Here is a 23811-nt window from a genome sequence, read left to right as displayed (position 1 = left end):
GCCTTCCCAACTCTCCCACCACAACCCAAAACAGGTTTCTCTCCTGTTTGAAGTGTGTCCTTTTGTGCGAATGCAGTTCGAGGATACAGAGTTGAAACTGTGGTATTTTTATTTTCTAGACTGTGAACTGTTACCTCATAGACAACAATGGATTTATTCTGGTGTCTGAAGACTACACACAGGTGAGCAAGAAATTCCTACCAGTTGAGAGTAAGGACCTCGGATGTGCTTGTGTCAGGGAATGCAAATTACGGTGTTAAAACTTTGAGACAATGATCTATAGTTAAGAGGTAATAGCAGGAGATTATAAACTCTTATTTCCATCCCTCTAAGAATGTCACAGCCCACTTCTCAGCAGGCCCCAAAGAGTTTTTACCTCCCAGTGGGGGTCTGAGGTTGGGGGGGGGGGGGGCGGCGCAGAGCCCAAGGTCTGCTCACTCACTCATAAAATGTTCAATTTATAGAACTCTATGCCTCAAGGGTAGAGGTGCCTTAAAGAGTTTGGGCAATTTTAAGGAGGTTTCCTCCTTTTGATATTTTATCTTCATATATATATAACTTATATATATACACAGACACTGATATATATATATATGTATATTCCAACATAATTGTTCTTTATGGCTTTCTTTCTGGTTTTTGCTTTTTAAAAATCAGGAATCTGAGTTCAAGGATTAACTTGACTCTCAGCACTGAGGGACAAGGATCCAGAGACAGACAAAGAATGTTCTTCATTTGAGTGAGCCGTGTGCAGTTCAGGGGCAGGAGGGAAAGAGATAGAAAAAACAAACAAACAAACAAGCTATGGGGGTGAGCACAGAAGTCTCCAGCGTATTCAGAAATCAAAATAAGAGTTAAAATTCATGCACTAAAACTTTGTGCATTAAAACATTTTTTTTTTTTGCAATTAGAAGTCAAATTAACATATTCAAAGAATGTACAGTACAGGCAGGGATAGCAGTGCCATGCAATGTACAGGTAAAGGTTCTTGGTGAGACCTCTCTTCCTTAACTAGTTTTGGGAACTTGGGCACATCACCTAACCTGCCTGGGCCTCCTGGCGAGCTCTGTGAAGGGAGAATGGTTGACTACATATGGTTTCTTCTAACTCTAATATTTGAGGATACTGACATTTTATAGTGAAGTCCCATTTAAAACATTTGAAATTCTTTAGTAGTATTTTAAATCATTTGAAATACAATAGACCCATTATTGCTTAATAAATTAATTAATTGTCCTTAAGTGTGGCTTCGTAAGGTTAGAGCTTAATGCTTGTTAATGTATAAATACAGGCCGGAGGTAGCGTGTAGAATTGTGCTTGCTTCTTCTCCATCCATGAGAGTGCTGTGGGAATTTTAAATGCACCTTTGATGGGTGAAAACTCAAACTGTTGACACTCAAACTGCCCACACCCCATCTCCTCAGAGGCTGAACATCATTGGACATTGGCTAGTTAATGGCTATTAGATAAGAGGAATAAGCCCACGAAACAAGGCCAGTCTCAGAGGGAGCTGGGAAGCCCATAGGCCTGTGGTAATATACCCGTTCTGCTGGGAGGAGAAACAGTGAGATATTCAAGGTATGGCGATGCACAGAAACTAGACTTTTGGTGGTGAGCATGCTTTAGTGTTACAGATACTAAATTATAATGGTGTATGCGAGGCCTGGCCAGCAGCCCCTGAACGACGGATGAACAGATTACCCCCTCACAGTTTCACTGTGAAAGAGAAGGCTAAGGGGTTGCCTGGCTCAAGGGTCCAAGCAGCCTTGATTGCCTGCCTCGTTAGCCTTTTATTGTAACAGCAGTTTGAGATGAAGTTTATCTTTAAGATGCAATCAGTAGGGGGAGTAATCTTGGGAGGACACATGTGTTTGCAGACCCTGGGGGTCTACACATGCACAGACTTGTTTGGAAAGGTCAAGGAATAATTAGGGGTGCCACCTTTGATACTCCCCTAAGACTCCCCTAAGTCGGAATTCCGATAAACAGGGCAGGTGGCCTTCCACACACTTCCCTTTTCTCGGAATGTCCTCCTTACAACTTTCCAACCAAGTCTCATGCTCCCCAACAGGTATACACCTGAAACTTACATGTTATGAACCAATGTTAGCACAAATTTTTTAAAAAACAAGAATCATTGGTGGAGCAAGAACCCAAATTAATAACCAGTGAGGAGGAACTCTGTCCTTCTGCCAGAATCATGAAGGGCCAGGACAGGAGCCTGATCCTGGGGGGATGGAAGGTGTGGGGTGTCTTCCAGTGTGAGTCTTGGACCAGCCAACAACGTGAACCATGAAATAGTGACTAGCAAAGCCATGGCCTAACACAGCCGTGGGCAAACTACGGCCCGCGGGCCGGATCCGGCCCGTTTGAAATGAATAAAACTAAAAAAAAAAAAAAGACCGTACCCTTTTATGTAATGATGTTTACTTTGAATTTATATTAGTTCACACAAACACTCCATCCATGCTTTTGTTCCAGCCCTCCGGTCCAGTTTAAGAACCCATTGTGGCCCTCGAGTCAAAAAGTTTGCCCACCCCTGGCCTAACACATGGGCTCTGCTCCCTGCTGGACCTCTCCGGGGAGGAGGCCCACAGCCCTGTCCCAGGAGCCTGCCTCTGCCCGGGCTTGTTGGATGTTGTCTGGTTTCCTGCACCCCAATTAGGATAATTCTTCTTCAACCAGGAACCAGTTCCATTGGCACTGGCCCATTTACACACACGTCACACCAATGTCCTCTCACTCCTAGCGGCCTCACAGGCCAGTTTACCAAGTGTCCCTTAGTGAAAAGGCAATGCTCAACATTCAGTCAGAGAAATGTTTCCTATTTTTTTCTCCTCCTCTCTTGACATTTTGGCAAAGTGTATGTAGGCCTTTCTGTCTGAAAACTCCGAGGAGCATGACTGAGTTGTGAATGGAATCGGGTTTAAGTTAATACAAAGCCTATGGACCGTATTAATTCAGGCTCCTAGAGTAATGCTCTCCACCCAACCCACATAAGCTTTGAATCCTCGGAGCGGCCACAGTAAAGAGAAGGGTTCCCTCCTGGTGGACCCTGGGGAAAGGCTGGTGCCAGGGCATTGGTCTGCCATACTGCATGCCCCTCCCCTGAGGGACACTGGAGGGATGAGGGCTGCATGAGGACATTGACCCTTTATCCCATCATTCAGAGTTAGCAACTAGATTTTTGAAAGCATCCACCTGGGGTGGGAAGGGCTGCTAGGCCTCAGATGCCCTGAAGACAGCCCCAGGTAGGGGAAGGGTAGGCCATTGGAACCTGACTGCCAAGCTGTCTCCCCAAGGGGCTGACTGTCCTGTTTCATCAACATATGAACTGCCTGTCCACGCACAGAAAGAGGGTTTCTCAGAAAGTGATTTTGAGAAAGGATGCGTTCTCAGCTATAGGGAATGTAGAGGGCTGGTGATGAAGAGAGCTGCTATATTTCCTAAACAGGTCATCCAGGAATTATAAACGATTCTTTTATTAATGCTTAGGAAGCCCATTCACAGCCTGTTTCTATCTATATGAAGTAGTATTTTAATCACAAGGGATTGCATGCAGATGAATGCTTACTCTATCCAGGGTAGCTGGTGTGTGTATGTGTGTATTGTGTGTAATTCCAGCACTCAGCATGTGCTATGCAATGCCACACTCCCCACCCTGCCCCTGCCACGCATTGAGGACCAGTCACATCTGCCTACTAGTTTGCTCACACCATCTAGTGACTATTAAGACCTTTCCCATTTTTATGTAAAACCCTGAAAACCTGCCTGTTGCTCCTGTCAGCTCAAGGACGAAGACTGTGTCCGTTTTTCTTCTCTGATGCTTGGGACCATTATTTCTCTACACTTCCTCACGGGTCTTCCTTTCTTCCTCACAGACGGGGGACTTTTTTGGTGAGATCGAGGGAGCTGTGATGAACAAATTGTTAACAATGGGCTCCTTTAAAAGGTAAGATTTTATGGTCCCCTGCGCCCCCCGAGAAAGTTTGCCTAAATAAAATAAAACAAACCAAGGTCAAATAAAGCAAGCCTGGACTTGACCCCGTGGCTGGTTTGCACTTGTGTTGGTGCTCCAGAAGATCTCGCTGAAACCCGATGCCTCTTCGAGAGTGTTAAGAGTCTTAGAAACTCAACTCACAATGGGTTTCCTGTTCACCCAGCCCAGAGTTTATTGGAGGGCAATATTGAAGTTGGAGCCTGCACTGGGACACAAGTATATCAGTCTTAAGCAAGTGATTGGAAAAAGAAAAAGAAAAAAAAAAAAAAGTAGGAAACGTTTTCACCTGGTCAAAAAGGGGTGCATTTTGTCTCCCATTGGCAAGCTTCCCAGGGAAGCTTGCTGGAGATCTGGACCTCAGGGATGGAAGGTGATATTTAGAGACTTGATGATATAATTGTAGGAAATCAAGTGAAAGGTCTCAGCACTTGCTCCTGCTGGAGGTAAGTTTAAATCTGCTGCTAGAAGCAAACCCAGATGGTGCCACATTCTGCTGGCAACATATACTACTCAACTGGGCCCGGAGAGCTCTCAGGGACCCTGAGTAAAGCTTCCTCACAGTCCATCCTGGGATGGCCAGCCCTGCTCTTGGGGCACCGAAGCCTATGGGAAAAGCCAATCACCCCAAGCGATCAGGGTGCTAGGAATGTCCCCCAGAAGTCAAACTGTCTCCCTTCCCTTGGCCTCCCTTGGCCTTCCTTTGGAGGGATGCTTTCATGGGCATATTTGATGCTGTTGAATATATAATTGCAGGAAATACAAGGATGGGCCTCAACGCACCAGTGGCTGCTGGTGGGGAGGGCAGTCTCCCCATGGATCACTCTCCTGCAGCTGAATGGCCAGGAAGTGTTAGCTCAGGAAATCAGACTTTTAAGGCAGTCAATAGGACCATCTGAGCACTGTGCTGAAAGCAAGGAATTCAGAAATGATGACCCAGTTTTTGAGATTCCATAGCTTGTTTGTGCCAGAAGGAGGGAAAAAAGAAATGATACAGAAATTGGCCAAAGTCCAGTCCTTCTGCAATCTCTGACACACTTGCTCCCAGGCCCGCCTGGAGCAGACTGCTCACTCCTGCTCATGCTTTCTTTGGAATTCAAGAACAGGCTTTAAGTTGGGTGCCAGAAGTCGTGGTGCACATGCGTGAAAACTGCTGGGAGCCGGGCTGGGGTTGCTATGGAGTTTCTCTGGATGTCTTAAAGCATCCCCGGCAGCTCCTGGAGTGTCTGCCACCCAGGACACGGCTGGTATTGCTTATCTTTATGTGGGTGTGTACGCTTGTATCATGTTAGCATGTTTTCAGCTTGGGAGTCGGGGGAGACCAAAGAGGAAGAGTGATCACACACCTGTTTCTCATCTGAAAGCAGATTTTTTTTTCAACTTCTTTAACAAAATCTTTTCTTTTCCCTCTTGGATATTTCTTTTACACAGCTTGGTGGGAGAAAGAATGGTTATAGAGTGGAATTCTAAATTCCTAGTCTTCTCCTTAATGTGGGTGAAGTGTGGTTGACATGAATCTAGAACATTCTCTTACTATGAGAGAGTCCCTATTGTATTTGAGAAAAGGGGAGGGCTGGGGACTTTTTTTTTCCATGTTAACAGCAACCACTATCATCTGGGAGTTAGCTGACAGACCTCCTGAGCCGATTGGACGGGGCCCCTCCCTGGGACCAGGAGAGTTTGGGATTAGGAGTCGATGGAGTGGGTTTGAATCCAGGCTTTGACTAGCTGCATGACTTTAGAACACGTTACCCCTCCAAGCTTTGGTTTCCTTACAGGGAAAATGGAGATGATGATACTAATTACTTCCATGGGTTGCTGTCCGAGTTAGTAAGATGGTAATAAGCTTACGGTTCTGACACGGTGCCTGGCATATGTCAGGACTCTGTAATTGCTGGTTGCTGCTGCAGCCTTGGTCACTATGGATCTTGGCTCAGCCTTGGCCCCAGGGGATGCTTCCTCTGCTTCCATGTCTTACAGTAGGCTTCCCACCACACCTGGGATGGGGTCAGTGCAGCCCTGCAGTCCTTGAAATCAGACATCCCTTCCCGGCCAACCCTTTCCAGCACGAGGTGCTTAGGCATGGCACAGGTGGACAGCCCTTCATTCAGAGACCTGTGTTTCAGAAGCAACACCTACAGACCAACCTACAGGATGGAGCTGCAAGTAACCGTCAGTGGTCTGGGACAGAGGTCGTGTACATGTTAATCTGAGACCCATCCCCACCCCAAACTAGGACACATGGAGTCTGAGTTGCTCTGGCAATGTGTCTGGGCCCAGATAAAGCTCAGGAATAGGTCCCTGAGATGATCTTTGATCTTAGCATCATGATCAGTGCCCGGAGAGCACTAAGTTTTTTCTTTGATCTGCTCATGCCTGGTCCTAAACAAATGAGTTCCATGTACAAGAACCCTACAAACCATCTTTTTCAGAGAGAGCGTTCAAAGAGACAAGCACCCTTTCCCTTTACCAACCTCCCATCTGTGACTTCCTCTGGCCCCTATGTGCTGCCTCTCCCTGATGCTTGCCCGTGTGTCAATGGACTCTTCCCTGGAATGTTTGGCCACATACTTGGTGACCTGGTGGCCATTCTACCTAGCAGTGCCATTGGCAGGAAAGGGCACCCACTTCTGCATCTGCAGGGCCCTGTGGAAAGAAGGGAAGCCACCGACTTGAGTGAGCAAATGACCAACTTGAGGAAGTGTGTGCAAACAATCTGGGAGACACAATGGTCACTCTTGGTCATTTAGCTGAGTCTCATCCGTGACTCTGGCCGCCCCCAGCTGGCATATGACATAGCATCCAGGGGCCAAATAATATACCAGGTGCTTCAGCAGTGTGACAATAATGACCACCATGGCGACCTTCCCTGAGTACCTTCCATGCACCAGGCCTGATAGATTTTACCACTTGCAGTCGTTTCCAACAATCCTGTGACAGGACCAGCTGCACAATCAAAGGGACACAGTGCAAAATGACCACGTGGGACCCTTTGTTCCCAAAGTGTCAAGAATTTCAAGACAATGACAGCAGAGCATTGAACCACCACGGGGCCCTTCTAAGCGAGGGTTCTATGCAGTGACACAGGCCAGTGTGCCCGTTTAGCCATCCCTGGGTATAAATATATCCATTTTATAGATGGAAATAATGAGGCTTGGACAGATTAAGAACTGGCCCTAAGTCTCTGTGTATCAGAGCTGGATTCAAACATTCTGTGGTCTGAGCACGGAGAGAATTTTCTAGCTTCTGTCCTTGTCCTGGTTCTACGTAAAATTAGCGCCTGTAGCTCCCTTGAGCTCCTTTGGGAAGTGGAGGATGGCCAAGGAGGATGCTGTCTCAGCAGTGTCTTATCTGGGCAAAAGCAGAGCTCCCAGGATGGGGGGCCCGCTGAATGATACGATCCCCCAGATTTCTTCCAGCCGAAACTGACAAACCATTGACCTAAGCCGTGTTCCCAGGCTTCACGCATTTTCTCATAAGATACCGTGTGCCTGGTCAGCTTTTTGTGTTTCAAACAGAGAGCTTCAAATACTCCTTCCTCCTTATCGCGGAAAGTAAGTGAACTCCCTGAGTGGTGACTCATTTAGGGCTTTCATTTGAGCTGTTCTGCGTTTTCACACGTGTTCATGTCTAGCGCGTACCTTACGTTTATGTTTCTCAGAATCCACACTCTGTGGTTCCCTTCATGTCCCCGGCAGTGACATCTCCCCTCTGACAATTACTGGGGGAAAACCTAGTTATCTTGTTTCAAAATATTTTTATTGTAATTCATTTATCCCTCCTCGTTTCCTTGCCCCCAGTGATGCAAATTCAATGTGAGATATGCAGGGAAAGGTGGGGAAATAGACACAGCCAGCCGCAGAAGAGTATCCAAGGCTCCTGACAGGGCCTCGGTGATACCTGGACTTGAAATAAGACTCGGGTTGAGCACCAGAATCACCACCATCTGGCCTAGAACAGATTCCTGTCTCTTTGGCCTCTGGTTTTTTGTCACCAAAATATGGACGCGGGGGAGGGTGGTTTTGTCAACCGAAACAAGACGTGAAAATGCCGTGCAAATTAGAAAGCTTTGCAAACAGGAGGTAAGATCAGCTCCTGGATAAGAGCTCCCAAAATCTGAGATCTTTTCTCTCTCTTTATTTTAGTCACTAATGACCCCCCAAAGATGGTTACTGCACAACAGTTACCTCCACAGCACAGCATTCAGGGTGGGTGTATGGCCCTGGCCTCTGCCAAGCTCTTCTAGAAGGTTTTCAAACACACCTATGCCGGGCTGCACCCAGGAAATTCATGATCAGTTCAGGGGATGAAGCCCAGATGTTGATGTTTTTTAAAAGCACCCACGTGACTCCCAGGTGCAGGCATGGTCAAGAAATACTAAGTTGAAGATCCCTGGTTATTAGTCTAGGGCGGTGGTCGGCAAACTGCGGCTTGAGAGCCACATGTGGCTCTTTGACCCCTTGAGTGTGGCTCTTCCTAAACCTTAGGAGTACCCTAATTAAGTTAATAACAATGTACCTACCTATATAGCTTAAGTTTAAAAAATTTGGCTCTCAAAAGAAATTTCAATCGTTGTACTGTTGATATTTGGGTCTGTTGACTAATGAGTTTGCAGACCACTGGTCCAGAGTCTAGACTCCCTATATAAGATCAAGATTCCTATGTTTTGCCAATTTTGCCAGTCTTTAATAGAAAACATTTTTAAAGTTTCTCTCTCTCCTCTACCTCTTAGAGCAGTGGTTCTCAACCTTGGCTGCACATTAGAATCACCTGGGACTCTTTCTTTGTTATGGGGTGGGGCCACAACATTAGTAACAAAGAAACAGAATTTCCAGAGGATGAGGCCCAGAAATCAGGATTTTAAAAAGATTCCCAGGTGATTCTAATGTGCAGCCAAGGTTGAGAACCACTGGTCTAGAGGCTGCCCACTTCAGAGCTGCTTGAATTTGGGCAACTTTAACTCACTACATTTGAGTGTTCTCTGTAGCAACATGGAACTGAAATGTAATAATGCATGCATTTAACAAACATTCTTGTGGTTTCTGCCAAGGGGTCTTCCCTTGTTCTTTGTGTATCTAATTAAGCTTGAGGAAGGAAAGGCCAATTGGGCACACCAGGCCCTTGGCTTATGGAGAAACGAACTGCTTGCTTAATACTTTGTTTTTGCCTTGGGTTCCTATCTCTCTTGGCTGTGTCTTTTCTGTTCTGTTTTATTTTATTTTGTTTGTTTTATGTCCTTGGTGCAACATGCCTAGGCGTTCACCCTCATGAGACCATTCATACATTCCCTGTGGGGCACGGGGGCTGTCCTCCTCACCTTGTCCTCCTCACGTTCATTAATGGAGTTGACTTGTGTAGAATCCCCCGGGTGGCTCCTTCTGCTATTTCAGTTGCCTTTCCAGAAAGATGACCCATCAAGTAGAATTCAAAGCTTGGACCATGTCTACCCTGTGTCTGTATGATGGAGCTGCCCCGGCTCTGCGACAGGCGGTGACTTGGGAGCTTTCCCTGTCCTTGGTAATTACATTGCAATTCAGCAAATGCCCTGGCCTTGGAGTCTAGAGAGTGCGAAAAGCGCAGTCTGTTATGTTTGGACGTCTGCTTTCCTTTAATGCCGACTGCCCTGCTGATGTCTGATACTCAACAACTCATGTAATGAATGTAATGGCTTCTTGGCTTCCTGTTGACCTGACTGTGGCCACAGAAGTATGCTTTGTCAAAGGTGGTGTCGAAGGGACAAGAAGACAGATTGGCTTGGACAACTGTGTTTCTGGGCCAAGCCTTCTGGAGTGCAGAGACTGAGATTTCCACGCACCGCTCTTTAACATCCTAACGCTGCTGCTTGAAGATGCCTGATTACAGCAAAACAATAGCTGCCCTCATCTTCCTCAGAATGACAGCATGTCTGATGCATTGAATACTATCTCCAGCAGTGGTTCTCAACCTTGGCTGCACATTAGAATTACCTGGGAATCTTTTTAAAATCCTGATTTTTGGGCCCCATTCTCCAGAAATTCTGTTTCTTTGTTATGGGGTGGGGCCACAACATTAGTAACAAAGAAACAGAATTTCCGGAGGATGAGGCCCCGAAATCAGGATTTTAAAAAGATTCCCAGGTGATTCTAATGTGCAGCCAAGGCTGAGAACCACTGATCTACAGGCAAGCCATTATTCCAGCATTTCCAAGCATTGCCTCAATTAATCCCACAACAATTCCACGAAATTACTGCTACCATTATATACACCTGACAAAAGAGGACCTGGAAGTAGAGGCTCCCAGCATTTTAGTAACTTGTCCAAGTTCATGCACAGCAGTGAGGGTGGGAGGTGGAGTTTGAACTCGTGTCTCTTGGATTCCAGATTCTCTAAACCATAGTTGGTTCATCACTACTTATCCTTCCCATTGCTGGAGCAGACTAAGTATTTTCTGCAGCGATAGTTATTCACATTCAGGCTTGTTTGGCTTCAGGAGATAATGAAAGAAAGTTTCTCAACCAAATGTGGAGTCCAGTGGATCAATTAGTAGCTGGTTCTACTAGAAATGATAGGAAATTACAAAATACCAAGGAGTTAAAGAACATAGGAGTCTTTTTCTCTTTTATGTGAAGATAGTCTGAAAATATTAGTTTGGGGGCTTCATGTAGTCATCATGGATGAATGAGTACATCTTTTCTTCTCTACTATCATCCAAGTTGGCTTTTAATTTCAAGATTACTTCATGGTCCAAGATAGCTGCTGAGATCCAGCCATCACATCTGCACTCTCAGTTGGCAGAAGGAGGATTTAGGGAGGTCCAAAGGGCCAAGTAAAATTCATTATTAAAATTTATTTTAATATATTTTGTTTATTAATTAAAGTTGTATTTATTAAAATATTTACTCCCATACAATACATCTGTTTGATCTCATGACCTCACCTAGCTACACAGGAACCTGGAAAATGTGCATATTGAAAAGTCAGAGTTCAGCTTGACAGAGAAGTGAATGGATATTGGCAAACTATGATAATCTCTGCCACAGCCAGCCTGCCCCAATTTGCTCCAGACCACACAAGTCCTTTAAAATATTGCATCCGGCCTCCTGTGATATCCACTCTGAAAATCTTCCAGAGTTGAGGCTGTGTTCACAACTTCTAGTTTCCCCCACACCCCACATGCCCATCATAGTCCTGAACACAAATGGTCATAGCCACCATCTTAGCTCTTCTGTCCATGATGCTTGATCCCAGACAATGAAAGCAGAATCACTCAGTAACACCTATTGGGTTTTATTCATGGTATTAATGGCAACACCAACACTCCTAGGTACTGATGTACTGAGCCTCAGGTATGAGTAACACACTGTGCTAAGTGCAGCACAGGCATACTGTAGCGTAGTTGCTGTGAAATGTAGACATGGCTTCATGAACTTGGCAGAGCCCAAGGTAGCTCCCCCAGCATCCAAGTTTATAGCCTCAAATGGGCTTTGCATTAACTCATTCCCCAAGCACAATTCAGCTGTTTCCTTCTATTTCTTACTCAAACAAAGAAGCAAAAGAAATTTAATCTTTTCTTTGTGGGATTAATCATGATTCCATTTTCCCCTTCTCTTTAACAAGCCAAGCTAATTTTCATGGAAGAGGCAGGTGAATGGGCAAATGAGCTGCTGGCTGGGTGCACCTCCAGGCCTCCATGCATGTTATCCTTTGACCCAGAATTCTGGAGGCTTCGTGGGCTCTCTGGGGCCACGTTATTTCAGAGGACACTCTGGTCTTGGCTCTGGGGGACTCGCATTTGTTTATCAAGTCACTGCTGCCCTCAAGGGTGATTAGAGGTCCTCCCCTGAGGTCTTTAGGTGGCACCTATCTAGTTGGTGAGTGAAGCATGTACCTGTATTAGTCTGCTAGGGCTGCCAAAACAAAATATCAGGTGGCCTATTTATTTTCTCACAGTTCCAGAGGCTGGAAGTTCGATATTAATGTGTCAACAGGTCTGGTTTCTCCTGAGGCCTCGGTCCTGGACAAGATGATCTTTATATCCAAATTTCCTCTTCTTAGAACAGTGATTCTCAACCTTAGCTGCACATTAGAATCACCTGGGAATCTTTTTAAAATCCTGATTTCTGGGCCTAATCCTCTGGAAATTCTGTTTCTTTGTTACTAATGTTGTGGCCCCACCCCATAACAAAAAAACAGAATCTCCGGAGGATGAGGCCCAGAAATCAGGATTTTAAAAAGATTCCCAGGTGATTCTAATGCGCAGCCAAGGTTGTGAACCACTGTCTTAGAAGGACTCCAGTCAAATCAGAATAGAATCTACCCCAAGGGCCTCCTTTTAATGTAATCACATCTCTTAAGACCTTGTCTCCAATGCAGCCTCATTCTTAGGTACTGGGGGTTAGAACTTCAACTTATACTTTCCGAGGGACACAGGTCAGCTCATAACACACCCCTAACTATGTCCAGACTGGTACACAGCCATGGGAGGAGTTGCCGGCTTGTATGAGTTCCAGTTCCTGCCTGTAAGAGGAGGAAAAACAAACCCAGGAGAAATAATTAGCAAGTGGGTGCCTCCCATTCTAAAAGTTATAGCTGTCAACCCTGGCTGTATATTGGAACTTTTTGGGAAGTCTGAAAAACAAACAAACAAACAAACAAACAAACAAAAAATTGATACCAGATCCCTAACCCTGACCAATGAAATCTTGGGGGAAAGGGTGGTGCCTGGGCATCAGCATGTATATACTTTTTTTTTTTTTTTTACCTTTTCCAGGTGATTCTAAAGGGAGGCAGGGTTGAGAGTTGCTATTGTAAACAAATGGCAACCAGTATGTTCACAAGTGGCCTTGGAAATTGGGAGTAAGTGGACATCCCATTTGCTAGACACTTCGGCTGAGACCTGTTCACATGAGACCCTTAGGTTATCCCAGTGGTCGGCAAACTGCGACTCGAGAGCCACATGCGGCTCTTTGGCCCCTTGAGTGTGGCTCTTCCTAAGCCTTAGGGAGTACCCTAATTAAGTTAATAACAATGTACCTACCTATATAGTTGACGTTTAAAAAATTTGACTCTCAAAAGAAATTTCAATCGTTGTCCTGTTGATATTTGGCTCTGTTGACTAATGAGTTTGCCGACCACTGGGTTATCCTGTGAGGATCCTTGCTTGAGAAGCAGTTTAAATGCTCAACTTTAAAGAAGGAGAGGCCTACAGCGAAATCCCAGCCGCCCCGCTCAGCCGTGCTGTAATGACCTTGGAGCGGTGACCTCATCTCCTGATCCTCGCCTCCTCGCCTGTGAAACATAACCGTGCCCCTGACATCAGAGCGAACGCAGAAAGTAATTGCTCATATCTTCGTGTTGCTGCTTTTATTACCTGAGTGAGACGCTGACGTGATCAGTATCTGCAACTTTTTTTTAATATTATCAGCACCTGCCAATGAAAAACACGTGGTGCTGATAGACCCTCTGCTTAATCTGTAGAACGAGTGAGGCTTTTCTCAGGGCCCCCCTCTCAGGCTTCTGCACTGGACCCTGAGTGACCCCAGCACCCTGAGCGTGGGCACCTGGCCATGCAGCCACGTGATGCTAATTCTCTGCTAATGACAGGTGCTCACACCAGATTTGTTTTAGTGATTTCCAGTCTCAGCGTTCACGGCAGCGCGGCTGGCTATGCACACTCAGCACCTCTGCTGTTGGCCGTGCTCTGCTGGTCCTCAAGGACAGGGTGCGCTCTGAGGACGTGGTGACCGCTGCCAGGAGGGGAGCAGGCAGAGCACCTGTTTGGCCCTCGAATCACAAGACTGGGCTTCCCACTCCCCTGGCTTTCAGAGAGGTCAAGAGCAAGAAGGCTTCCGTGGCCCCAGCCCCTTTCTGTTCCTGCTCCATGCCCACCGCTGGTAAGTCGAAAGCAGCCCCAGAGAACACGTTTCACAGCTCGACAAAGAATACGTCGTTTCACACGCTACCCCAGTGAGTTACTTTGCTTCTTGTAACTTTAGATTCCGAATGGCTGAAAGTCGCCCCACGGCGGGTCTCTGTGTCAAATGCCTCCCTGTCCTGCTTTTAGGGCTGTATTTGCAAACGTTAAGCTAATTCCAGATTGGTGTTTAGGTAACCAGTTAGCCAAAGTGAGCTAACCCCCTGAGTCATTACAGGTAAAGTACCTGGCCTCCTGGGCACATAGTAGATGTTTCATAAATGCCAGTTCCTACAGTTGCTAACAAGCCTAAAGTAGCTGAGCATGAGCCTTTGCAACTCGACCGTCTAGTTCCTAGAAGAAATATTTTTCTTGGTCGTGGTGTTTGTCTAGTGGGAAAAGAGCAGAATCAGCAAAGGAGTTGAAAACAAGCCGTAAGGCCGTGGGCCGTCGCCTGAGGCTCACCTGGTGCCCGAGCACTGGGTGCCCAGGCTGTTTGCCTGGCTTTGAGTTTCTTCTTCACAGACCGTATCTGCCTTCCATCACAGTTTCAAAGCAACCCGGCTGGGAGCCCAGCGATGCTGGTGATAAGGTCTGGGGCTGCAGGCCGCGGTTGAAGGGGCTGCCGGTGAGGTCATGGGGATTCAGGCATGTTATCTGTCTGAGGATAAACTCCCCTGCTGAGGCAGCAAAGCAGCACCACGCTTGGGCTGGGCCCAATGCTCCGGGCTTATTTTAGAGCCAAATGAAAGCAGGCAATTATCATGTTCTTTAACTATAATCAGCCGAACAGGATACAGGTAGCCACAAAATGGAGTCATTTAAAACAGTAACAGAATCACTTCAAAAAGGGTAATAATCTGGAAGTCTCTCTTTCTGTAACATCTAGTTAAAGCTGGCTAAGTGTGGAGAAGGCAGGGGAGGCTGGTTTTGTGACCTCCTGGATGGCCACGGGATCTGGGTTCCGGGATCCGGAGAGCTGCCTGGAGAAATGAAAGGCGGGAACCCTGGCCGGGAGGCTGCCCCAGAGCAATTGCCTTTGGCCCCAACATGTAAACTACGGCCTTTGAAAGTGATCCCGGGAGAACCCTGAGCTTCCTGCCATCTGCCTGTCAGGGCGGTTGCCAAGGCAAGGGCTCTCCCCAGCAGGCCAGCTGGTCCGGCCTGGCCCAGTGACCCCACCACAGTCCCTCAGCTGGGGTTTGAAAGTTGACTCTGGACATTGGTAAGGAGACCTTATCTTGGGCAGCACTTCATGTGACATTCCAGAGACTCTGGGATGGGGCACAGGACTGAATTCCAAGCATTTCCTGGAACCTGTCAGAGCCTGCTGCTGAGCAGAGCGAGGTGGGTACAGCTGGGCCCCCATCTGATTCTGGCCCTGCCACAGGTGAGGTAGGTGAACCCTGGCACGTGGCTAGGCTGGCTAGGTTGGCTTGCATCTCTGAGAGATGGGCTGGTTAGGAATCTATCTTGCAGGGTTTAGAAGAGTACCTCGCTCGTGGTGGCTCAAAAGAGGCTCAAAAGATACTGGCTGGTTCTCCTAACCCTCAGCTAAGAGGCTCAGGAGCAGAAGTTCCTGTGTCACCTCTTGATGACCCCACACAGCTTCTTGGGGTTCCTGGCACTGCAGTGACGTGTGAATTTTATACCCTGTCATGAGGAGGCCTGTCCATCCTCCCACCAGCTGGAAAAAGCCTGAGTCAATTCCCATCGCTTTAAACACCAGCCCCAGTAATTAATAATGGCAGTGAACACCATGCAAGTATATCACAGCAGCCCTGTCCTCTCCCGGACGATTCCCCTGTATTGTGCACTGTGCTAATTGCAGTGCATGTAACCTCAGTGAATCACCGTGACCACCCTGAAAGGTAGCCGTGATTCTCAGCCTTTACAGATGAGGAAACTGAGGCACCAGAAAGGTAAAAAAAAAAAGATCACACACACACACAAAACATTGTAATAAGTAGATGAGTTAGGATTTGAACTCTGGTGTCACTGACTTCAAAGCTGGCATTTTAACAATTAGGTCACACTGCTGTCACTTGGGACTTTGGGAATCAAAAGGTGTTTACTCCATCTAAAGGAGTTTTAAGAGCCCAAATGCTAACAAAGAAAAAAAAATAGGCTTTCTGTCATAAGGATCATAACAGGCTAGGTCACCACATTTCAGTATACTTCTTCGTGCCTGATCATTTAAATCCTGGAATATCTCCGAGAGTCATTTTATAAGAGAAAATAAAGCCCCAGAAGAGGGTAAGCAACCTGCTCAAGATCCCGCCCCAGATAAATGGCAGAAGCAACCCTGAAACCAAGGCCCAGACCCTCACACGCTCCACTCAACCTCTGCTGCCTCTCACCCCAGCTCCGGCCCAAGTCTCCACCGTACAGGGTTGGGCCAAGGAGAAGGATGAAATCAACGGTAATTCTTGCGAAATCCTGTAGAAAGCCCGGGGGCGAGTTTGCCGACTGTGGCACGGTGGGCCAGGCAGGGACCCATTAGGGTTGTCCACTGTGGTCCACAGTCGATTCTGTGGCTGGGGCACCCTCAGGGCTGCTGGTGATGGCTGTGAGAAGTTTGGGGACTTCCCCAAGCCAGGGAGTTGGCTGGTCGCTCACTGCCAGCACAGCACTGAGTATGCTCCGCGGAAAGCATTGCATTATTTTGGAAGGGGGTTCCTGTGGGGCGAATTCCTTGCAGTCATGTAGACATTCACATAGCATTGCGGTGCTAACGTGTCTCAGGCAGCTGCTGTGTAACCCAGGCTGGACTTTAACTGTCTCTCCTGTGGGGTGCCTGGCATGGGGGAGGGGGCCTGTGGGGAGGATGGGCTGGACGTCTCCTTGGCGAGAGGGTGTTTGCTCCATCTAATAGCAGTTAACTTGCTACTAGAAACCGTCATTATCCTGTACTTGGTAGAATTGTTGGTGGGAAATTAAAACATCTGAAACAATTGTAAAGTAGAACTTCTGAGTATAGGTCATAATTGGGACAAAAGCTATGCTTTTATCATCAATGGAGAAAAAAAAAATGTCTACTTATGTCATAAACAGCACTGATTTCAAAAGTAAGAATATACTCACTGTTATGGAGGTGGTAGGGGGTGGGAATTACAACCAATGGGCCAGATGGTTTCCAACACATTGTCAAAGTGCTGGGCTGGTGTTGGTCCAGGCATGTCCCCTAGTGACTGAGAGTGACAGAGGATCCCAATGTTCCGTAATCCAAGCTGGCCCTTCCCAGCTCCACTCCACCTTGGAGACATGGCCAAAGGGGATTCAGTCCAGGGCTCAGAATGCAGTTCAGAGCAGCCTATTTCCTGGGGGGTATCCTGGTTTACACACAGCACCCTTGACAAACCAGAGTGACTGTCCCATCAGTGTGGAGGGTTCTCCTATCCCCTCACCACCCCAATACCTTTATTCCCTGTGTTCTTCAATTTCCAAGTGTCCCAGACCAAAATGAGTTTGTCCACCCAGCACTAGGAGGGGCAAACACTAACCACTGAGAATTGCAGTGGAGAAAGATGGACGGTTTTATTATGAATGGTGCCACCCAGGAAAACGGAAGCACGAACTCCAGGGTTCAGAGTGGGTTTTCAAGGGTATGAGGGCAAGTTTTAATTGGCAGACCTTGGAGCTTGGCCACTTCTAGTGAGGGGCATCAGTAGGGGACGTTCCTAGACAACAGACCCTCTGCTTCTGAAGGAGTTCTGGGTTCAAGTTGTGGTTACTAGTATGTCCTGGCCCTTTGGTTTCTTGGGAGATGGGGTCGGGGGGTGGGGGTGGGGCTTTGGTTCCAGTGCAGCTGGAGGCCAAAGTTCTCTCCTCTATGCTTGCTTCAGCTGCATGATGTGCCTTTTTGGTCTGTTGTCTCTGAAAAGCAACTCAGCATCTCATTAAATAGGAGAGGAGCATTTTGAGTTGGTTCTGTGGTTATGCAAGAGCAACATGCCTGTGTCTCTAGTCCTGGAAGTTGCCATGTTTCTGGTGTGAGGGCTGAAAAAATATAACTTTCCTCCACCTGCTAAGTTCTTCTGGCTGGGCTAATGATTAAATGAACAGAAGCAGATTCACAGGAGAAACTGTCCAAAGTGTATTATGCACATGTACATTCGGGGGTCTATAAGAATGTGACCCAAAGCTCATTGGACGGTTGAGGTTTATGTGCCATTCTCGACAGTGCAGAAGGGGGCAGGGGGTCCGTGAATTCCCAGGGGAGGTGGGTAATTGACAGGAAGATGAGAAAGAGAGGACACAGGGCAAACGAATCCCTGCTAGGCAACCCAGACACAAGGGGACAGAGGGTCTCCCCTGCAGAACGGCTGCTGCCCAGATCCTTCCCGTCTGTTACTCAATGTACACAGGCTGAGGTGAGAATGCCGATGCCGTTCCCGAAGCCGACCTTTCCATCTGAATTCCCTTGGGCAGGAAGAAGGCAGGTCAGAGGTTCTTTCTGAGTCTTTTGTTTCTTAAGAAACATCTTAAAATCAATATCCCCAAAGGCACAGTGTGGGTGGCACAACCCGGGTCCCCTTCGCCGTCCTGTTGTCCTGGCTAGGCCTGCACTGATTGGCATTCGTCACTGCTACCCTGATGTAGTGTGAGTGACAGTTCACCTTGCCAAGCACGGCATCTGTGGTTTCTGTGTTTTCCCACTTCCTGAAGCTCCTTTCCATTCTCTCTTGCAGAATCACCCTCTATGACTACCAGGCCATGTGCAGGGCCAACAAGGAGAGCAGCGACGCCGCACGGGGCCTCCTGGATGTAAGTACAGCCAGTCACCCAGCAAGCAGCTGCACCGGCTGCCTCCCTCCCAGCAGACTTTTTCCGTTGGGGTAATCAAGCTGTCTTTTCCAAACCAGCAGTGTGTGAAAGTATTTGCTGGTTTTACTCGTTGAGCAAAGTCACTTATGTTTAAAGCCAAATTTAGTGATTATATGAATGACAAACACATCTAAAGTCTTTGATGTCTGCAGCAGCCCCCTTTTGATGGGTAGGAAAAGGGAGAAGTTTTGAGGATCTTCTTATTATGATATAAAAGAGAATTTAGTTTGGTTCAACAGAAATCTTCCTTTTGGTTTGTAATAGAGCTGTTAACCTATGAACAAATTCACTTTTTTTCCCTTTTAATCCTCACCAGAGGACATTTTTTTCCCATTGATTTTTAGAGAGAGTAGAAGGGAGGGAGAGAGAGAGAGAAAAACATCGATGTGGGAGAGACACATGGATCAGTTGCCTCCCACAGGCACCCCAACTGTGGGGGGTGGGGGTGGGGATCAAACCCAGGTAAGTGCCCTTGACTGGGAATTGAACTATAGACTGATACTCTGACCACTGAACCACTATAGCCAGGTCCAAATTCACATTTTGATAATAGATCCTCACCCCTAATCATGCTGCCACTGACCTTCAACATCATTTCCCTGATGCTGTTCCCATGGCTGATGTCACAGTTGAGGATCAATCAACATAGCTTTGTAGCATTAGAACATGGCTTTCTGACTGCCGGAAATTAACTGCTATGATTTACTCCCAGTTGTTTTTTGTTCGTTTGTTTTTTTAATCCTCACCAGAGAATATGTTTTTATTGACTTTAGAGAAGGGGTGGGGGGAGGAGAGGAACATCAATGTGAGGAATAGCGATCAGTTGTTTCCCATACACACTCCCACCAGAGATCAAACTCTAATCACCAGCATGTGTTCTGACCAGGAATCAAACTCATGACCTTTTGGTACACAGGACGATACTCTAACCAACTGAGCCACTCAGGCCAGGGCTACTCCCAGTTTTAAAATATAATTTATAATGTGCAAGCAATGTAAGTTTGGCCACCAATAAGTTGAAAACACACATACAAAAAAACCCCAACACCCAGATATAGATACTTCAATATAGTCTAGCATATGTATATAAACATAACCCTTGTATGTTATTATTTTGTAAATTCCAAAAATTAACCTAAAATTTGGTTTGAAGCACAAAATTTAAGAGTCATTTTGGTTTTAAAATATAAATACACACCTTCTCATTTGCAGATGTACAATCTTGCCCGGGGATTATTTAAAAACTAAATATTTAACATGGTTCTCATACACTGAGGGAGCAGGAAATGATTCGAAGCTAGAGAATTTTCGAGAGGCCACTAGGAACTAAAATTTGGACATTTTGAAAACACTGCTTTTCAGTGAGAATCAACCTTTCTTTCCAAACTCAACTTCCCTAACCTTAGCACGGCTATTTCCAGACTTAGAAAGTTCTCAAGATATGTTTTCATCATTAGGCTTAAAAGCTCAATGGCTTTAGTCTTCTGAATGATTATGTGCATTTAAATGTTTTAATCCTGTATTTACATAATCCATCCCCTTCCCCTTATATTTAGCCAGTGTCTGGCAGGAAATGCTCAAGTGTTCCTCCCCCTGGCCTCAGGGTGAGCTGCCCCTGCCCCTCCCCTCCTCCAAAGCCTCCTTAATCCTTTTCTTCCTTCTCTCCTCCTGGACCACACTACCATAACTACTATCCATCCCAGCAGGTACAAAGACAGAACTGTCCCATGGTCAGGTAACCTCGGTCTTTTGAAAGAAAGATGATTATTTTTTTGAGCCTGAAGAATTGTAATGGCAAATCCTCAGGACTACAGGGTTGCATTTGGTTTTAGGAAATAGTTAATAGTTCTTATCCTTATCTGACCCTTATCCTGAGGGCCCTGCGATTCAGGAAATGACAGTGAGACACTGTCAAATCAGAGCAAGAGATGCTGTCTGAAACTGGAATGGGCTCCCAGCAACCCCAGTAGGTTGTTGTTGTCCTGTTTATTTCCTGGTTGGTTTGAAATATGGAAGTTTCAAGAATGGTTTGAGGTATATAAATTGGTTCTTGTTTTATGTAAAACCAGATAATCCCCCCATTCCTAGTTCTAGTCTTTATCATCAAAATGCTCAGAAGGGAGGATTAAGCAGACCTCACTGAGGAAAGTGGGATTTGGAATTTCAATTCGCTGATATCTAAATGCAACCACAAAGGATTCTGAGATTTTTCCGGACCTGCCATCTGGAGCCCAGGCTTTGCCAGTGTCTTTGCCTGTCTTTCAAATCTGCCCACCACTCACATATCTGACATACCTGGGTACAAAGAACTGACTGACGGGGAGTCGTGGTACTTTCCAGAATCCAGGAAATTGAATTATCCACATAGGAAATTTCACAGAGTAAACAACCCAACTGCTTTTTTTAATTAAAATATTCTGAAATAAAGATTAGGCTGTCAATGCCTTCTTTTATAGAGGGAAGGGGATTTTCTGCAAGGATAAAATCACATGTTTATATGGTTATCTTTTTTTTCAAGTCCAAATATGTAAGTGTGAGAAAAGGCAGCTTAAATCCTACATAAATCATGGGCAGCATTAAAGTCAACTAGATGCAATTTTACCTTGTTTCCACGAATGACACACAGTGATGGCGAGCAGGGAATCATTTTTCTGAGAAGCAGCCGCGTAAATTTGAAATTAGTTCTGTGATCCCAGCACCTCAGCATTAGGCTGTGCAATATTAGTCCCTAGAGGGTAAAGGTTTAAGCATCTTTTGCTGAACTTCCTTCTTCCTCCCAAAGATAACCCCTGTATTAGATCACGTTTATTTTACTTGTAAATCACCTCTCACTACAGGAGAGTTCAAAGTTTTAAAATGTTAGTTTTGGGATACTATTTTCGTTCTTTCTTTTTTTTTTTTTTTTTAGCTAGAGCACCACTGGTTCTTAACCTGATATAATATCAATCTCTCTCAAAGAATAACATTGTCTTAATGTAAAGCCTTTGGATAAACTACAAATTTTATGTGTGATACACTTTTTTTTTGGAATGACCTGAATTCTTCTCTTTAGCCTTATAATGCTTTCCTTGCTGCAGTAAAATGGATAATGACAGAACTTGTCTTGTAAGTACAATTGCTACATTTAAACGAATATGACTGCTTTTCTTGTGTATTATTAAGTGAATTGGGAGACTCTACTTCATGCTTTCAATAACCGTTAGATTCATAATACTTTGAGATAATCGCATTAAAAACTTCGAAGTACCGAAAGCTGAGACCAAAAATTATCTTGTATTACGTTATTCACGGTCACTGCTTATGCCCTTATATCATTGTTTAGCAGACTAACAGCTTGCAATACACAAACCAAATTTATTTATTGTGGTCACTGTTAAATTTAACATAGATGTCTGGCTGCTGTTAACGCAGCCTGGGTGGGCTGTGGTCTGAAGAACAAATTGCCAGGGCTGTCCACTGTGCTACTCGGATGTCTTGCCACGTACAAGGGTGGGGCCAGTGCAATCAGGGGCCACAGGCTGGGGGCTTTTCTCAGGTGTGATTTCATTGTTGACCCTGTCAAATTGCCATCCTGTTTGGAGGGTGCTGGATGCATCGGTGACCCAGGTCAGAGTGAAATGGCACAGAGGTGAATGACTTGACTTCCAGATGAGATGATGGACACATTACAGAAACACTGCATCTCACAGGAGGAGGGATTCCATGGATGGCATGGAGGCCAGATCCTCAAAGCTGCACCAAACTCTCCCATTCTCATTTTCCTCATTAGGGTTCCAGCTCTGTGGGCTTAGGCAGACTTCTTGCCATTTGGTGAACAGACATTGTCTTCTCTCTTGCTTTCATGTAACCTACATTCATTTAACAATTTATAAATTCAAGTGGGGAGTAAGCTCTGCATGTACATAGGAGACAGAAAATGCCATAACAGATACCAGTGGGACTTTTATTGAGAGTAAGTTGCTGGAGATACTAGCCATGTGCCTGAAAAAGAAATGGTCTGTGTCCATTCATTTCGGAGGAGGATTTATATTACTTTTGCATTCTTTATGAGCATTTGAGAAATTTAAATTTTTTAAAATGTGCATTGTGGTCTAATTTCATAAAGAGAAATTTGTCCCATCTGTCCCTACACACACACACACACACACACACACACACACACACACACACACACATACACATATCACACGTCACACACTTGGCTGAACAAGCTTTCATTGAAGTATAAATTTTGAAAGCTTCCTTTATTGCTGCAGGTCATAGTCTGTTATGGAATATTTTATTTGTATTTCTGAACCCGGGCAGGGGGGAGCCCTTTAGAAGTTGACTTTTTATATGGACTCAGACTACAACTAGAAACTCTTTCGCTGAGGAAGCAGAATATTTCTCAGCACAGTCCTCGAGTCTAGGAAAACCTAACTCCAGGGTTTGGTTGGCATTGGTGATAAAATAGCCTTTCACATACGAGGTAAAGCCAGTGGAAGGGAGGCGGTCACTGAACCAGCCATATTGCTATCTCCAGATTGCGATGCCCCTCTTTCCAAGCAGGTGAGCAGTGCTGGGAAACGCATGTCACTCTTCCATTCAGGGTGTGGATGGCCAAGTAACATTGGGCCTCTCTGTCACTTCTAGGTTCCTGGTGGAATTTAACCTCTGCAGTTGGTGGCACTCGGATCTGACAGCTAAAGGTAAGCAGCCACTGGCGTCGGCTTCCCAGCTCAGAGTGATGAACCCTGGGTTCACTGGCTGCCTTTCATTAGGGAGTGCTCGCATGAAACTACTCAGGACAAACTGATGAGTTTGGAGCTGTCAGCAAAGGCACCCTTTGTGCTAAGTGCAGTGCCATCCAATCTGACAAAAATTCCGCAACCCTCATTCAGCCCATGTTGAATATGCACTTTGACCTGTGTCCTTTACTAAGGCTTAGAGGTCATACATTACAAGGTGGCGTCATCAGGAAGCTGCTGGGCAGTGCTGAAATCTGAGGGAGACAGACACAGTGCCTTCTCAGGCTGAATGGAGAGATAACTGCTCTGTTTTGTTTCAATTACCTTCATAAAATAGAAATCTAATCATAAAACTTTTCCTGCCCCCA

The 23811-nt window shown here is 45.9% G+C and overlaps 1 protein-coding gene across 2 annotated transcripts in view; it reads left to right on the top strand.

The window, feature by feature from the left end:
• The window catches only part of CACNA2D3 (calcium voltage-gated channel auxiliary subunit alpha2delta 3), a gene marked incomplete at its 5' end in the record, with an annotated part of 806336 nt that overhangs the window by 718826 nt on the left and 63699 nt on the right, over positions 1–23811 (top strand). For both annotated transcript variants that reach the window (XM_081105975.1, XM_081105974.1), the window contains 5 exons: positions 120–182; positions 3882–3952; positions 18581–18656; positions 21769–21821; positions 23349–23404. In XM_081105975.1, the coding sequence (XP_080962101.1) occupies positions 120–182; positions 3882–3952; positions 18581–18656; positions 21769–21821; positions 23349–23404 (319 nt within the window). The remainder of the gene's footprint in view (positions 1–119; positions 183–3881; positions 3953–18580; positions 18657–21768; positions 21822–23348; positions 23405–23811) is intronic.

This window comes from Myotis nattereri (genome assembly GCF_964212035.1).
Source record: "Myotis nattereri genome assembly, chromosome: 14".
NCBI classification, from domain to species: domain Eukaryota; kingdom Metazoa; phylum Chordata; class Mammalia; order Chiroptera; family Vespertilionidae; genus Myotis; species Myotis nattereri.
Note: the sequence above shows the minus strand (reverse complement) of the source record. Positions and strands in the feature narration are given on the sequence as shown.